Genomic DNA, 18,235 nt, shown 5'->3' with positions numbered 1-18,235 from the left:
CAGTCTAATTTCTAACTACTGGGTGACTGATTTGAAGATTCATTTCCTCCTATCTTTTCCTTCTAGCACTAGATTTTTTTTTTGTTTTTGTTTTTGTTATTTTTTTTTAACGGTGATGGTGATGTTACAAGCTTAGTGTAATAACTGGCCTGAAAAACATTGACAATTATTTTAGGAAAGTCCATTTCCTTTAAGGAGGGGATTGTCAGTTATGTTATAGTACACAGTGAGTATGGACAGGTTGGAGACTGAAATTTCATGCTAAGGTTAACTTTTTAAATTTTCAGGTGTCATATCTTACAACTTTCTTTATTCATAAAATGTAGCTAGACATAGATGATATAGAGGGGAATATCATAAAGAACAAGGATAACTATCAAGAATGTAATTAGACATTACTCTGGCTTAGTAAAGTGGTGATTTTATGTTTTCATCTAAGGTCCCTGACCACACTGGCCCTGGGTAGTGAGATATGCAGAAAGCATGCTTAACCACTAACTGTCTCTTCAGAATGTGAGATTATTTTCAAGTAAATATCAATCACAAATGTACAGAAAAATAAACTAAAATATTTGGTACTTAAGAAAAACTGTAAAGCCTGGGATAGGGCTGTAACCCACATCAGAGCAATGTCAAAGACACTAGGTTTTTGTTGCTGTCCTTCCCCAAAGGTCTGATTGGCGAAGCATACACACTTCTACTGACATGTCTTGGTACTGTAGAGCTCACTGAGTTTCCCTCTCTCTTCAGACATTTGGAGGAAACATGAATGCTGACAGTGTCGTGCACCACAAGCTGCTACACTCTGTGAGAACCCGCTTTGTTCGCTTTGTGCCTTTGGAGTGGAACCCAAGTGGAAGGATTGGCATGAGAGTGGAGGTCTATGGATGCTCCTACAGTAAGTACTCACATGGACAAAGTCACACAGCAGTGTGGGTGAATGATGCTGCCCATGGAATTCCCGATTAGTCATATGGATAATTGCAATTAGTGTGTGTGTGTGTGTGTGTGTGTGTGTGTGTGTGTGTAAATGTGTGTGGATTCAAAAGCAAGGCAGTCAGAAATCTCTAATGTTCCTGAAGAACACAGTTCATCATTTGACCCAGTACTTTTCACTGGTTTGGAGCTCCCAGCTGTGCCTATGCTGGCTGGCAGTGACCCAAAGAGGTCTTGTCCTCTCCGTTTCCTTACTACTGGTATTCCTAGTATGTATCCTCACATCAACTTGATTTGGGCTTTGGAAATGGAACCCGGATCATCATGCTTGCAAGGCAAGCTCTTTTGAAGCATAGTTTTTCCCCATTCTGTACTTACCTCATTTTATTCTAGAATTTAAATAACATGTGTGTGTGTGTGTGTACAGAAATAAAGGTAGTTATATACAGAAGAAGTCATGCATGAATGCTCTTATCCTAATTCTCTCCTCAAGGATAATGCTAAACATGTAAACTGTGTCATTTTGATTTGATTTTCTTCATTTAAGCAGTGTCATTCACCTGATTATTTGATATATCAATATCCAATGATGAATAAGTAGCGAACATAATCAACACTTTTAAAAATTGATTTTATTGAGCTATACATTTTTCTCTGCTCACCTCTCTTCCTCTCGCTTTTCCTTCTACCCTCTCACATGGCCCCATGCTCCCAATTTACTCAGGATATCTTGTGTTTTTCTACTTTCCATGAAGATTAGATCCATGTATGTCTCTCTTAGGATACTCATTATTGTCTAGGTTATTTGGGATTGTGATTTGTAGGCTGTTTTTTCGTTTTATGTCTAAATCCACATATGAGTGAGTACATATGATATATCTTTTTGTGTTCATTACCTCACTCAATATGATGTTCTCTAGTTCTATCCATTTGTCTGCAAAATTCAAGATGTTGTTATTTTTTTTTTCTGATGTGTAGTACTCCATTGTGTAAATGTAACACACTTTCCTTATCCATTCTTTGGTACAGGAGCATTTATTTAGGTTGCTTTCAGGTTTCTGACTAGGATAAAGAATGCTGCTATCAACAGAGTTGAGCACATATTCTTGTGGTATGACTGAGAATCCTTTGGGTATATATCCAAAAGTGGCATTGCTGGGTCTTGAGAAGGTTGTTTTCTAATTTTCTGAGGAATTGCCATAGTGATATCCAAAGGGGCTGTACCAGTTTATACTCCCTCCAGCAATGTAGGAGTGTTCCCTTTACCCAACAACCTCTTCAACATAAGTTGCCATCAGTGTTTTTGATCTTGGCCATTCTTACAAATGTAAGATGGAATCTCAGAGTTGTTTGGATTTGCATTTCTCTGTTAGCTAAGGATGTTGAGCAATCCCTTAAGTGTCTTTCATCCATTTTAGATTTCTCTGCTGAGAGTTCTCTGTTTATGTCTGTACTCCATTTTTTAAAATTGGATTATTGGTTCTTTTGATGACAAGTGTCTTGAGTTCTTTAATATCATGGAGATCACCCCTCTATCTAATGTGGGAGTGTAGATGGAGTGAGCACCTCTCTGTAGAAGGAGCAGCAGGCTGCATCCCGCCACCCAGCTAGCTTTACCCAAAATAATTACAGGGAAACTGTATTCTTTTAAACACTTGGCCCATTAGCTCTAGCCTCTTACTGGCTAACTCTCACATCTTGATTAACCCATTTCTAATGAGTGTAGCACCACAAGGTGGTGTCTTACCTGGAATATTCTTAACCTGCATCCATCTTGGAGAGGAGAGCTATGGCGACTGTCTGAATCTGCATCTTTCTCCCAACATTCTGTTTGGTCTACTCCACCCACCTATGTTCTAACCTATCAGGCCAAGCAGTTTTCTTTATTAATTAACCAATGAAAGCAACAGATAGACAAATGACCCTCCTCCATCATGGGAGTCGTAAAAATCTTTTCCCATTCTGTAGGTTGCCATTTCGTCTTGTTAACTGTGTCCTTTGCTTTACAGAAGCTTCTCCATTTCAGGAAGTCACATTTATTTATTGTTTCCCTCAGTGTCTGTGTTAGTAGCATTATATTTAGGAAGTGGTTTCCTGTGCCAGTACCTTCAAGTTTACTTCCCATTTTCTCTTCTATGAGGTTCAGTGTGGTTGGCTTTATGTTGATGTCTTTGATCCATTTGGACTTGAGTTTTGTGCATAGTGATAGATATTAGTATATTTTAATTCTTCTACATGGTGGTATCCTATGCCAGCACCATTTTTAAAATATGCTTTCTTTTTTTCCATTTTATAATTTCTGCTTTTTGTCAAAAGTCAGGTGTTCATAGGTGTGTGGATTAACATCTGGGTCTTTGATTCAGTTCCATTTGTCCTCCTGTCTGTTTTTATGCCAATACCAGGCTGTTTTCAGTACTGTAGATCTGTAGTGGAGTTTGAAGTCAGGGATACAATGTGGTACCTCCAGAAGTTCCTTTATAGTGCAGGATTGTTTTGGCTATCCTGGGTATTTTGCTTTTCCATATGAAGTTTAGTATTATATTTTGAGGTCTGTGAAGAATTGCATTAAACCTGTAGATTGCTTTATGACTGCCATTTTTATTACATTAATTTGACCTACCCAAAAGCATGCGAGATCTTTCCATTTTCTGGTGTCCTCTTCAATTTCTTTCGTCAAAGATTTAAATTTCCTGTCATATAGGTCTTCGACTTGTTTGTTTAGAGTTACTCTGAGATATTTTATACTATTTGTGGCTACCGTGAAGGGTGATGTTTCTATGATTTCTTTCTCAGCCAATTTATCAAATGTGTAAATGAGGTCTCCTGATTTTTTGAGTTAATCTTGTATCCTGCTAAGTTACTGAAAGTGTTTGAGTTGTAGAAGTTCCCTGAAAGAATTTTTGGGGTTGTTTCTGTAAGTTATCATATCATCTTAACTAGTGAGAGTTTGACTTCTTCTTTTCAGATTTGTAGCCACTTGATCTCCTTTCAATGTCTTATTGCTCTAGCTAGGACCTCAAGAAATATATTGAATAAATATGGAGAGAGTGGACAACCTTGTCTTGTTCCTGATTTCAGTGGGATCACTGTGAGTTTCTCTCCATTTAGTTGGATGTTGACTGTTCAATCAACACTTTTTAAAACCATAGTTATCTTATCTCTGTTTCCTATTACTGAGATAATATACCTTTACAAACAACTTAAAGGAGATGGAGGATAGTTACTTCAGTTCATAATCTCAGCTTGCAAACCATCATTTCATGATAGCCAAGGTGGCAGAAAGCCTAAGAAGCTAGTCACATCCCATCTACAGTTATGAACAGAGAGCAAAGAATGCAAGCACACAAGCCAGTGCTCAATTTGTTTTTTCACTCTCACCAATCAAGGACACACTGCTCAGTCGGTGGGACTAGCCAGAGGGGTATGCCTTCATATAATCAACATAATTCTACCACAGACATGGCCATAGGCCAACCTAATCTAAACAGTCCCATTCTGAAATTCTCTTCACAGGGCTTTCCTTGCTGTCATGTAGGCAATTAGAACTATCACAACAGTTCAGTGAATGTGTGGGTGTGGGTCAGAGAGGGACCTCACATATGACACAGACTATCACTGTTCATCAAAGTCAGGTCAAAATAGCCCTTGCCTCAGAAGAATTTGAAGTGTTTCATGACAATGCATTTGCTTCCCCAATGCTATATGCATTGAGTTAACATTTTTGGAAATGAAAATTAAAAAAAAAGGTTAATGACTCTTCAACTTAACTATAGGTTAAGATGTATCTGTCAGAAAAATTAAATCCTGTTTGGAAGAGAGTTTTTGAAGAAATGACTATATTTATCATGAACAAGCACTTTTTATTTTATTTTATTTTTAGAAAAGAAAACAAACTATCTTTGTTAACTTTACATACCAAGCTCAGTTTTCATTTCCACCTCATTCCCTCCCCTACCCCTATCCACTCCTCAGAGAGGGTATGGTACATTGCTTTGGGGAAGGATAAAGGCCCTCCTTACTATATCTAGGCTGAGCAAGGTATACATCCAAAGAGAATGGGTTTCCAAAAAGCCAGTATAAGCAGTAGGGATAAATTCTGGTGCCACTGCCAGTGGCCACACAGTCTTCCCGCCATTCAACTGTCACCTACATTCAGGTTTAGTTTGGTCCAATGCTGAATCCTCCCTGCCCAGCTGGAGTTGTTGAACTCCCATTAGCTCAGGTAAGCTGTTTCATGTAGGTGTCCCCATCATGGTCTTGACCTCTTTGTTCATATTCTCACTCTTCCTACTCTTCAACTAGACTTTGGGACACCCGCCCAGTGCTCTGCTGCGGCTCTCTGCCTCTGTATTATTCATCTGTTGCTGTATAAAGGTTCTATGGTGACATTTAAGGTAGTAATCCATCTGACTACAGGGCAAGGCCAGTTCAGACACCCTCTCCTCTATTGCTTAGGGGCTTAGCTGGAGTCATCCTTGTGGATTCCTGGGATTTTCCCTAGTGCCAGGTTTCTTGCTAGACGAATAATGGCTCCCTCAACCAAGATATCTCTTTCCTTGCTTTTTATCTATTTTGGTCCCTCATCTCAACTATCCAGTTCCCTCAAGTTCTCCCCCACTCCCCTTCTCTCTTTCTTTTCCCCTTCCACCCTTCTCCCCCCAACCACCTCCATGTTCCCAATTTTGTCATGTGATCTTCTCTATTTCCCCTATCCAGATGAATTTATATGTTTTTCTTAGGGATCACCTTGCTACTTAGCTTCTCTACAATCATGGACTATGGGCTGGTTATCCACTTATGAGAGAGTACATAGCATATTCATCTTTTGAGGCCTGAGCTCCCTCACTCAGCATGTTTTTTTCTAGTTCTATCTATTTGCATGCAAGTTTCAAGATCTCATTATTTTTACCACTGAGTAGTACTCCATTGTATAAATACTACATTTTTTTTTAAATCCATTCTTTAGTTGAGAGGCATCTAGGTTGTTTCCAGATTCTGGCTATTATAAATAATGCTACTATGAACATAGTTGAACAAATGTTATTGTAGTACGATTTAACATCCTTTGGGTATATGCTCGAGAATGATATTGTTGGATCCTGAGTTAGGATGACTCCCAATTTTCTGAGAAACCACCATACTGATTTCCAGAGTGGTTGTACAAGTTTGCATTTCCAATAGCAATGGAGGAGTGTTCCTCTTACTTTACATCCTCTCTAGCATAAGCTGTCATTGGTGTTTTTGCTCTTAGCCATTCTGACTGGTGTAAGTTGGTATCTCAGAGTCATTTTGATTTGAATTTCCCTCATGGTTAAGGTTGTTATACATTTACTTAAATGTCTTTCAGCCACTTGAGATTCTCTGTTGAGAATTCTTTGTTTAGATCCGTACCCCATTTTTAATTGAACTCTTTGAAATTTTGATGTCTAATTTCTTAAGTTCTTTGTATATTTTGGAAATAAGTTCTCTGTCTGATGTGGGGTTGGTAAAGATCTTTTCCAATTCAATTGGCTGCCTTTTTTATTATTGACTGTGTCCTTTGCTTTACAGAAGCTTCTTAGTTTCAGAAGGTCCCATTTATTTATTGTTGCTCTCAGTGTATGTGTTACAGGTCTTATATTTAGGAAGTAATCTCCTGTGCCCATGCATTAAAAGCTTCCTCTCACTTTCTGTTCTATCAGGTTCAGTGTGGTTGGATTTACATTGAGGTCTTTAATCCATTTGGACTTGAGTTTTGTGCATGGGGATAGATATGAATCAATTTTCATTCTTCTACAGGTTGGCATCCAGTTATGCTAGCAGTATTTGTTGATGATGCTTTCTTTTTTTTCCATTTTATAATTTTAGCTTCTTTGTCAAAAATCAGGTGTTCATAGGTGTTTGGATTAACATTTGTATCTTCAATTTGATTCCATTGATCAAGCTGTCTTTTTTTTTAATGACAATACCAAGCTGTTTCATTATTGTAGCCCTATAATAGAGCTTGATGTTAGGAAACTCTGGAAGTTCTTTTATTGTACAGAATTCTTTTGGCTATCCTGTTTTTTTCTGTTTTTTTTTCATATGAAGTTGAGTATTGTTCTTTCATGGTCTGTGAAGAATTGTGTTGGGATATTGATGGGGATTGCACTGTATCTATATATTGCTTATGGTAGGATTGCTGTTCTAATTATGTTGATTCTACCTATCCAAGAGCATCAAAGATCTTTCTTTTTCTGGTATCTTCTTCACTTTCTTTCTTCAAAGACTTAAAGTTCTTTTTGAACAGGTCTTTCACTTCTTTGGTTAGTGTTACCCCCAAGATATTTTATGCTATTTGTGGCTATTTTGAAGGGTGATGTTTTTCTGATTTCTTTCTCAGCTTCTTTATCATTTTGTATATAAGAGGGTTACTGATTTATTTGAGTTGATCTTATATCCTGCAGCATAACTTAAGGTATTTAATCAGCTATAAGAGTTCCTGGTAGAATTTTTGAGGTCAGTTATGTATAATATCATATCATCTGCAAATCATGAAAGTTTGACTTCTTCCTTTCCATATTGAATCCCCTTGATCTCTTTTCATTGTCTTATTGCTCTAATCAGAACCTCAAGAATTATGCTTAATAGATATAGAGAGAATGGACAACCTTATATTTTTACTGATTTTAGTGAAATTGCTTTAAGTTTCTCTCCATTTATATTGATGTTGGCTGTTGGGTTGCTGTATATTGCTCTTATTATGCTTAGATATGTTCCTTGTATCACTGGTCTCTCTAAGACCTTTATCATGAAGGGGTGTTGAATTTTTTGAATACTTATTCAGCATCTAATAAGATAATCATATAATGTGTTTCTTTCAGTTTATTTATATGATGTATTACATTGATAGATTTTCATATGTTGAACCATATCTGCATCTCTGGGGTGAAGCCAACTTGAGCATGGTGGATAATTTTTAATGTGTTATAGGATTCAGTTTGCCAGTATTTTATTGAGTATTTTTATGTCTATATTCTTGAATAAGATTAGTCTGTAATTCTCTTTCTTGGTTGAGTTTTGTGTGGTTTCAGCATCAGAGTATCAGGCCTCAGAAACAGAGTTTGGCAATGTTCCTTCTGTTTCTATTATGTGGAACATTTTGATGAGTATAGGTATTAGCTCCTCATTAAAGTTCTGGTAGAATTCTTCTCTGGCCTGGGTTTCTTTTTAATTGGAGGCTTTTGATGACTGCATCTATTTCCTTGCAGGAAATAGAATTTATTTCTATTTAAATTGTTCACCTGGTCTTGATTTAATTTTGCTATGTTGTGTCTATCCAGGAAATTGTCCATTTATTTTAGCATTTCCAATTTTGTGGAGTATAGGATTTTGTAGTATGACCGAACGATTCTCTGGATTTCCTCAATGTCTGTTGTTATGTACCCCCTTTCATTTCTAATTTTGTTAATTTTGATAGTCTCTCTCTGCTTTTTGACTGGTTTGGATAGGAATTTGTCTATCTTGTTGATTTTCTCAAAAACAAGCTATTTTATTTTTTGTATTGTTTTCTTTGTTTCTACCTTATTGATTTCAGTCCTCAATTTGAATATTTCCTGTAATCTACTCTTTTTTTTTTTGTTCTAGAGCTTTCAGGTGCACTATTAAGTCACTAGTGTGATATTTCTCCACTTTCTTTATGTAGGCACTTAGTGCATTGAACTTTCCTCTTGGCACTGCTTTCACATGTCCCATAGGTTTTGGGTACATTGTACCTTCATTTTTGTTGAATTGTAGGAAGCCTTTTATTTCTTCCTTTCTTTTTACTTGACTCAGCAGTGGTTCAGTTAAGCATGTTCAATTTCCACGAGTTTGTAGGCTTTCTACAATTAGTGTTGCTCTTAAATTCTAACTTTAGGCCATGGTGATCTGATAAGATACAGAGGGTTATTATAATTTTTATGTTTCTGTTGAGGTTTGCTTTGTTAACAATTATGTGATCAATTTTAGAGAAGGTTCCATGAAGTACTGAGAAGAAGGTATATTCTTTTGTGCTTAGGTGAAATGCTCTGTAGATGTGTGTTAAGTCCATTTGAGTCATGACATCTGTTAGTTCTTTTATTTCTCTGTTAAGTTTCTGTCTCGTTGACCTGTCCATTGGGGAGAGTGGAGTGTTGAAGTCTCCTATTATTAGTGGGTGGGGGTTGATGTGTGATTTAGGCTTAAGTAAGATTTCTTTTACGTATGTCTGTGCTCTTGTATTTGGGAATAGATGTTTAGAATTGAGATTTTATCTTGATGGATTTTTCCTGTGATGAGTATAATGTGTCTTTCTCCATTTCTTCTGATTGATTTTAGTTTGAAGTCTATTTTGTGAGATATTAGGATAGCTATACTTGCTTGTTTCTTAGGTTCATTTGATTGGAAAATCTTTTCCCAACCCTTTACTTTGAGGTAATATCTATGTTCAAGGTTGATGTGTGTTTGTGGTGTGTTTCTTGTATACAACTCTTTGGGTTTAAGAATCCCAATTACATTTTAGAGATAGAATGTGTGTGTGTGTGTGTGTGTGTGTACATGCTCACACATATGCCATGCCATCACGGTGTGCATGTGCAGGTGAGAGCACAACTTCTGAGAGTCTATTTTCTCATTTTACCATGTGGATCCTGAGCACTGAGCTCAGGTAGTGAGTCTGGGCAGCAAGCATACCTACTCACTAAGGAGTAATTTGCTAGCCCTGGTCTAGTGATTTTTATTTGTCTTTCAAATGTTTCCATATTTCAATGTTTTCCCCAGAATGACATTACTTATTATTATAGATTTTGTGCACTCATCCTGTATGCCCACCACAAAAGATCATGGTTTCAATTAGATTATAGCTGTTACTTTATGTATATATATGGATACATGTGTGTGTTGTTACATGTGTCTGTACAGGATTGCCAGTACGTGTATGAGCATGTATGTAGGAACCAGAGGTCAACATCAGTTATCCTTCCACAAGTACTGATCACCTTGATTTTTATTGTCTGTTGCTGGCCTATGTCTTGACAGACCAGTGAACCATAGGGATCTAATTGTCTCTCCCTCCTCAAAGCTGAACTCATATGGACACATATTACCTTTCTTGGGACTTGACTAGTGGGCCAGCCTGGTTGGTCAGCATCTACTTTTGTTCCCATTCCCAACACTGGGCACATACCACTACCCCAGCCTTTTCTCATGGGGCCTGGAGATCAAACTCATGCCCTTGTGTTTGCAAGCAAATGTTACCTACAGAGCTAGCTCCACAGCCAATAAGACACCTGGTTGAAAGGTATCTCTGAAGAATATTTTAGCTTTATTTAATGATGGACTCCTTCATACCCTACGCCAACTGAGTATTTTTCTGAAGTAGAAATGTCCCCATAGACCTGTTAAAACCTAGTTCTGGTTCAATCAAAGGTACTCCTGAGTGTGAGGGAACCCAGGCCTGAAACCATCTTTACAGATTTCTCTCTATCTGGTGAATTATATAAAGCAATGGAGTTGTCCATCAGTAGAGTGTTAGTCACCTTGGTAAGCTATTCAAGAAAGAATGAGCTTTCTAGTTTACAAGTAGCTGACATTGATTTCCCATGACCCTACACATATGTTTCCCTGTGCAAAAACCCAAACCCATGGCTTCTGGATCCAGTCTCTTCTAATTTGTTCCTTTGATGATTTGCTAAAACACTGACCAAAGAAGCTTGAAGCAATCAAGGGTTAATTTGGCTTATAGATAACAATACATCATGGAGAACAGCCAAAGTTCAAGGCAGAAACCTGGACGTATGACCTAAAGCAGAATCCATAAAGGAATTGTGCTTACTGGCTAATGCCCTAGCTCATAGTCAGCTGTCATTCTTATATAACCACACCCAAAGTGAGAGGAGTCTTCTTTTATGAAAATGCCCCATGAATATGTATACAGGCAGATTGTATGGAGGCCACTCCTTTCAGACATGTCAAGTTGACAAAGAACAACCATCGCAGACACAGCCTTCCATCATCACTGAAACCCCATTTTACCCTGGACTGTTCCCATTAGTGAAAAAACCCTGCCATATACACCACCAAACAATCCTAACCAAAAACTCAGTGTCCCTGTTTATGTAACATGAGGGCTGGGCTGCTTGTTGGGGTTTCTGTCCTGCCCAGTCCCCCAGACATTGAGTCACAGATAAAATCACACAGAGAGCTCCATAAGTTATAAAACTGATTGCCCCATTAGCTCAGGCTTCTTGTTAACTCTTGTAGCTTATATTAACTTATTGTTCTTATCTATGTTAGCCACATGGCTTGGTAACTTTCTCAGCTGGGTAGATTACACCCTGCTTCTTCCGTGGTCTGAGCAGGACTGAGAGGAATGGGCTTCCTCCTTCCTAGCATTTTCCTGTTCTCATCGCCCCACCTCTACTTCCTGTCTGGTTGACCCGCCTATACTTCCTGCCTGGCCAATCAGCATTTATTTAAAGCATGATTGACAGAATACAGACAATTATCCCACACCACTTCCCCCTCTTTTTTTTTTAAAAGGAAAATATCCATAGTCAATTTTTTGGAAATGTGGTCATAGTTTTCCAAGCTGCTTCCAGCTGGTTGAGGAAACTGATAATCTTATGGGGACCTAAAGAAAATTTAGAGTTATAATCCATTCCTGACTAAAGTATCCTGTGAGTCTTGATCATCTCAGGCAGCAGTCTTGAACCTGTTCTGGATGCAGAACTTTGACATCTGGGCCACCTGTCGTACTGGAGATTTCTCAGGTAGTCTTCCTTGACCAAACCTGATTTTTCTTAGCTCAGAATGAATTCACAGCCTCTCATTTTCTGTGGAAACAAAAGCAAATCCTCTTCTCCAAAGTAACTTACCTTTTGACTTCAATTTTGAAGCCAAGGTATTTTCAAAATACTTATCTTGGATTAATTCAGCAGCATTTATAAACAAATATCTTTTAGCAGCTGTTACTCCTTCCTCAGCATTTAAACAATTCAAAGAGAGCATAATAGCATACAGTATCAAGATTCTTTGTGTATTTTCCATCTTTGTGCAGCTTTGTTTTAACCTCCATTTTGTTTATTTTTATTTTTAACTTTTGGCTGTTTGAGACAGGTTCTCTGTGTATCTTTGTCCAGGAACTCCCTCTGTAGACCAAGCTATCCTTGAACTGACAGAGATCCCTCTGTCTCTGCCTCACAGGCATTGGGATTAAAGGTGTGTGCTACCACACCTTGAAATCACAGAGGTCAATCTACCTCTGCCTCCTAGACATTGGGATTAAAGGTGTGTACCACCACACCTTACTACTCTTTTTCTTTCTTTTTTTATTTTTAAGGACTTTAACCTTTAGCCTGCATATATTTTAACACACTGTAAACTATTTAGAGGTTTTCTTTGTCTTTGAATCTCTCTTTACTGTGTATCTCTCTTTTTCTGACCACATGAGTCTTTATGGAAAGGATTAAAGCTGTGGCTTTGACAGCTGAATCTAGCCCATTCCTTAGCTTTACAGCCTCACGGCAGAGGTACTGGCTGTAACCATGTTTATTGCACAACTCTACGGTGTTTCAAGGTCCCTGTCAGCAAGAAAGCTGCAACAATGTTAAACAACACTCAAAAGCTCCAGAGTCAGGACCGCCTGCTTGAAAGAGTCAGAGTTTGCCCTGGAAGGACAGCCTAGAATGCCAGCATTTTAAAACAGCACAGCTTTTTTCCTGCTATGGTTGAAATCTGAAAAGCATGCAGCCAACTTTTCATCAACACCATTTAAGTGTTTCATGGCAGGACCTTTTAAAAGAGCTGCAAGGTTTTGCAGCTAAAACTGAGTCAGGAAGCGGCTCTTAGATGAGAGCACTTGCTTGCCTCTAGCAAGCAGAGTAGGCCCAAGAAATTGCTGCTACCAAGAAAGCATGCTTTACTCTATTCTTTCCCAAGCTTTCTCAGGCTTTCTGTGGATGCAGTTATCCACGTGGGCACCATTCTGTAACATGAGGGGGCCTGCTTGTTGGGGTTTATGTCCTGCCCAGTTCCCCATAGCCAGCAAGCCCAAAAGAAAAAAGGAGCTCAGTCCTCTTTAAATAATTTTTTTTCCACGCAAGGCTTTTCTAAAATCTGTTTGTAGTTATTACTGCCTCTACCTCCCTCTATTTGCATAGAACTTCACCAAAGTCTTTAGACAACTGAGGCTTTGCTGGCTGGGTCAACATAGCAGGGCTATAGATATGCAACCTCACCCTGTTCTAAGTGTTGCTGAGATATGTTCAGATGTCTATAAGCAGTTGATTTTATTTATTTACTTTTAACTTTAATTTTATGTGCATGTGTGTTCTACCTCCTTGCATGGGTACATGTCACATGAATGCCATGCTCAAAGAAGCCAGAGAAAGGCATTGGGTTAGTTGTGAGCTGCTGTGGCCACTGGGAACTGAACCCAGGTCTTCTGGAGGAGCAGCCATGGCTCTTTTCTTCTGAGCTATCTCTCCAGCTTTGCAACCAAGCGATTAAGTACAGGCGATAACACACCATAGTCTGGGTGACTTTGATTTAAATAATGGGCTGATTCAAGAGCAGAATTGAGGTTTTCTGATGCAGAAGACATTCTTCATTTGGACAGCACCTTCAGCTTCTGACTGCTTTAAGCCCATCAATGAATGGTCTGCTCAGTGAAATTCTTAATTCTCCTGATGTATGTATAAGCATTTGTCTCACTGTTTCTGTGGAACATCGTAGACCCAAGAGCCTGGAGAAGTTCATTCTAAATTACTTATCAAGTTGTTTTGTACTGTCTAGAGAATGAGGTCCAGTAGCTGTACTTTTGGTTAGAATGAGTGGGCTTATTAAGTATATAGCAAGAAAAAGTGAAAGAATAAACAGCAGGAAGATACACAGATAGTACTCAGACAGCTACATAAGAACATAGCAAAACATCATCAGACTGGGTTCACAGAACCCTTAGAGAAATTGACTAGGGAAGCCCTCTTGAGGCTGGAATTTCTAAGAAAGAATGTCCCTAGCAGAATCCACTATCCCCTTTGGTGAGGTTTCTATAAATAGTGACATAACAGCTAATATCATCTGTCTTTCTATCATCTCTTTTTCTATTATTTATCATATTTTTATCTAATTATTTTTCTTTCATCTATTGTTTATCATCTATCCATCTGTTTTAAATGATTTTGTTTAACAATTTATAGATATGTTTCATTGAAAACTACCTGCATCTCCTGTCAAGTTAAGAGTTCCAAACAGCCAAGAAGGTGATGTTCCTGGGTCCCTAGTACTCTGCACAGATAAGACTGATTTCATTCAGTAGTAATTGAATAGCAAAGGGACAGCATCTCCAACACAATAATTCCATAGTGACTGTGGCGAGGTGAGGTTTGAACAAAGTTGCCTTTAGTCTTCCCTTGTTGCCCTGCATTTATGTCTGAAAGTATTCAATCATGTGGCATAAAACATTTTCTTGGAAGAGAAAGATGATAATCAATCTTCTGACAGCCAGGTTAGTTTTTCACTCACAAAGTCCAAAACAGCAACCTTCAGTTTCTGAAAACAAGCCTAAAACAAGCCATTAAGAGGCTCCAGGGACAAAGTAGAATTGTTGCCAGGGGCAACACACTCCTACACTCACACATCTCCACTCCTATGTCCCTCACCTACACCTTTACACCTAATTCTGCATGCGAATTACTGTTTCCACTGGTTTCTAAATAAGTCCCTGGAGCACAGTCTGTCGCTCTGGGGGAAGAATGCTGGCCTAGCACACACAAACTTCAGTTGAGGTTGCCAGCACCATACAAATCTGGTGCAATGAGCTTATCTGTAATTCTAACACTTATGCAGGATGCAGAGGTAGAAGGAGCAGAAGCTAAAGGTCAACCTCAGCTTACATAGCCAGTTCGAAGTCAGAATGGACCAGTGTCCCTGTCTCAAGAGAAAAACAGTACCAAAATACCTACTCTGGCCACTGGAGCCTGTTGTAAGGAGCAGCGGGCTGTGTACCACTTCACAGCTATACTAACCCCGAAATAACCACACGGAAATTGTATTAATTAGATTACTACCTGGACGTTAGCTCTAGTCTCCTATTGGCTAATTCTTACATCTTAATTCAGCCCATTTCTAATAACCTGTATATCACCATGAGGTCATGACTTACCAGGAAAGATTTAGCATGTCTGACTCTGGCTACTTCATTGCAGCTCTCTCTGACCCTGTTTTCTTCCTCCCAGCATTCTGTTCTGTCTACTCTGTCCACCTAAGGGTTGCCCTATCAAAAGGCCAAGGCAGTCTCTTTACTCAACCAATGAAAGCAAAACACAAACAGAAGAACCTCCTACACCAGGAGCCTTTCTGTTGTTTATGGGTAGTTGTGATAAAGAGCCAGAATTTAAGCCCATTGTCTCAAACTCCATTTTTATGGAATTATTTTTTAAAGTTAATTCCTTCTTAATTTGCACTGTCATTTTTACAAGTAGCTGTGGTTTTTGAGAATTTTCAAGGTGAGCCAGTAAGATGGCTTAGTGGGTAAAGACTCTTACATGAAGCCTCATGAATTGAGTTGGATCAATAGGACCCACACACTGGAAGGAGAGATAGAACACCCAAGAGTTGTCCTATGATACACATGCACTCTCCCACACAGTAAATAAATAAATATTGAGAAATTAGTCTAGGTTGCATGTCCACCCATCTCTGCCTTTCCAGTAGTAGGATTACAGGAATGTAATTACCACCAGGCCTGTCTTTTTACAGCAGATCTGGGAATTGAACTCAGGTCCATATTTTTGGGTTGCAAGTGCTTTACCAATTAAACTATCTTCACAGCCTTCTTGAAAGCTTACTAAAGTCACATATGGCAACATTCAACACATAGACTGGGCTTGAAATACCAAAGATGTCAGAGTGACCTGACTTTAACATGAACACCTACTATAACCTTGGGTAATCTAAAGTCCTCTATAAAGATGGAAACAATCACTGTGCTTGCTTTAATGACTGCAGTTCCTTAAAGTAGTGTTTGGCATGTGATTAGCTCTCAAATAATCTCTGTTGCTCAGAAATTAAGGTCACATGTTCCCCATCCTCTCCTCCTTCCTATTCAGGTACACATCTTTCTAGTACTTTAGAGGTAAGTGGTTGGGCTTTTACATTCCTGGTCCTCAAGGATTTTGACCTCTTCCATCAAGCCATCTGGAGACTTTAAGCTACATTGAATTTTCTCTGGGGCTTTTATTTGAATTTCTTTATGTATTGGAAGCTAATTAATTTTAAAAAGCATTATAAATTCTGATAAAGCATAATGAGTTAGGCTCCCCAGACTCATTAAGAATTACAACCCTTTTTTCTACCCCAGGTTCCTCCCTCTACACAAGACCTTGCTTCTATTTGGTTAATTACCGCCAAGTGATATCATCCAAAATTCATCACCCTCTGAGCCAAAGTCATATTCTCTTTCCTCAGATAAATCCCTTATCGTCTCTGCTTCCCCCATCTTCTTTGCTGTCGTTCTTATTATCCAGGGCCATTTATCATAAGCAGCACAGATCCTGAATGCTGCAAATTTCATCTTTGGAGTACTAAGGTCAGTATCATCTTTTCATGGGAATGGTGGATGACCTGGTGCACAGTCAGGACAGTCTTGGAGGTGTGGAGTGTAGGATGACAGTGGTCAGATTTGAGACCGCACTTTGTAAATATGGTACTTAGAACTAGACAATCTCACCAGATCTTTGTAATTCTTTCACTTGGGGTTGACAAAACAGAGATCCAGTGTATCCTAAATTGGGCTAATGCAAGGTTTCTGGCACCTGTCTTACCTTTAGAAATAACTGAGAAAATGAGATAGATATAGGCAACAGAGGATAGTACACAGAAATACTAAGAACTTATGTCTTAACCCATTGCCTCTTTATGTTGTTTCTAATTGGGTGAGAATCTGAATACTCCTTCCACCACTGATATATGTTAGTCCATTGTCCTTCACCACTTCCTTTGGGCTATGGAAGTGCAGAAGATAACCTTTGCCCAGTAGAAATGTGGACTGTGAAAAGCTTCAGGAAGATGTGAAAGGAATGCACATGACTGGGGAGGGAGCTCATTAGGAAGCATTTTCCTGCAAACAGGAGGACCTGAGTTTCATCCCCAGCACCCATGTTTAGAAAAACTTTGAGCAGGTTCCTCCATGTTTGTAATCCTAGGGATGGGGAGGTGGAGTCAGGCGCACCCCTGTGGAATACTAGTCAGTCTATCTTCTAGCTTTCCTGGTAAGTTACAGTCCAGCAATAGACCTGGTCTCATATCTCATGGTGGACAGAACCTGAGGAACAATACCAAGGTATCCTCTAGCTTCCACACACACTATATATGTACACTGGGGTCTCTTCATGCACAAACACACACACATACACACACACACATCAACACACACACGCACACACACTCAAAACACAAAATCAAACTGTTCATAACTGTGGAGTTTGAAGGAACCAAGTTCTTGCAGGTAAAGCTGGGAAAGGGGAGGAATCTTCAGGCAGCAAATCTGTCCTGATGAGTGAGGTCCTCATGGATGGATGGCTTACATGACTCTGAAGCTCTGCAGCCTTATGCTAACCATGGTGATTTAAAAGGCAAGCTGCCCTCATAGTTGGACCAGTCACTCTGCTGCCAGTTTTCACAGAAAGGCCAGGGCCTTGCTTGATGTTTCTTTTACCTTCAGTTCCTGTGGAAGTGGTCACTTCAGTGATTAATGCATTGACTCACAGGTTACAACACTAAGCACCCAGGTAGAATCTCCATGATTTATCCAAAAGATGAACTCATAGAGAACTTTTGGTTTTTGTGTTGTGTGGATATATGGTATATGTGTGTGTGTGTGTCTGTGTGAGAGCATGTGTGCATATGCACGTGTAAGAGGACCCCAAGGGTAGACATTTTATTTTCACTGAAACAGGTCTCTCACTGAACCAGAAATTCACTGAATTCACTAGGCTGAGTAGACAGCAAGTTCAAGGAATCCTCCTGCCTTCACCTCTACAGTTCTGAGATTGCAATGCAAGCTGCGTAGTTTCACCTAGCTTTTTTGCTTATGTGGCTCTGAATATATGTTTATGGTTGTGTCGTGTATCAATGTGGTAGATTGTGTGTGTAGTGTATCTATATGGTAGATGTATGCATGTATGTGTGTGGTGTGTGTGTGTGTGTGTGTGTGTGTGTGTGTGTGGTATATGTCTGTTGGGATCTATACTCCCTTGTGAGGTGGAGGCCAATGATGACCATCAATTATTTTGTTTCATCACTGTCTTGTTCCCTTGAGACA

The 18,235-nt window shown here is 39.0% G+C and overlaps 1 protein-coding gene across 2 annotated transcripts in view; it reads left to right on the top strand.

Moving 5' to 3' along the window:
- Positions 1 to 18,235, top strand: part of Cntnap5 (contactin associated protein family member 5) — a 964,156-nt gene that overhangs the window by 398,224 nt on the left and 547,697 nt on the right. For both annotated transcript variants that reach the window (XM_075987656.1, XM_075987657.1), the window contains exon 4: positions 751 to 898. In XM_075987656.1, the coding sequence (XP_075843771.1) occupies positions 751 to 898 (148 nt within the window). The remainder of the gene's footprint in view (positions 1 to 750; positions 899 to 18,235) is intronic.

Source organism: Microtus pennsylvanicus, chromosome 10 (assembly GCF_037038515.1).
Source record: "Microtus pennsylvanicus isolate mMicPen1 chromosome 10, mMicPen1.hap1, whole genome shotgun sequence".
NCBI lineage: Eukaryota > Metazoa > Chordata > Mammalia > Rodentia > Cricetidae > Microtus > Microtus pennsylvanicus.
The sequence above is the reverse complement of the archived record's forward strand: the minus strand, read 5'-3'. Positions and strand labels throughout refer to the sequence as shown.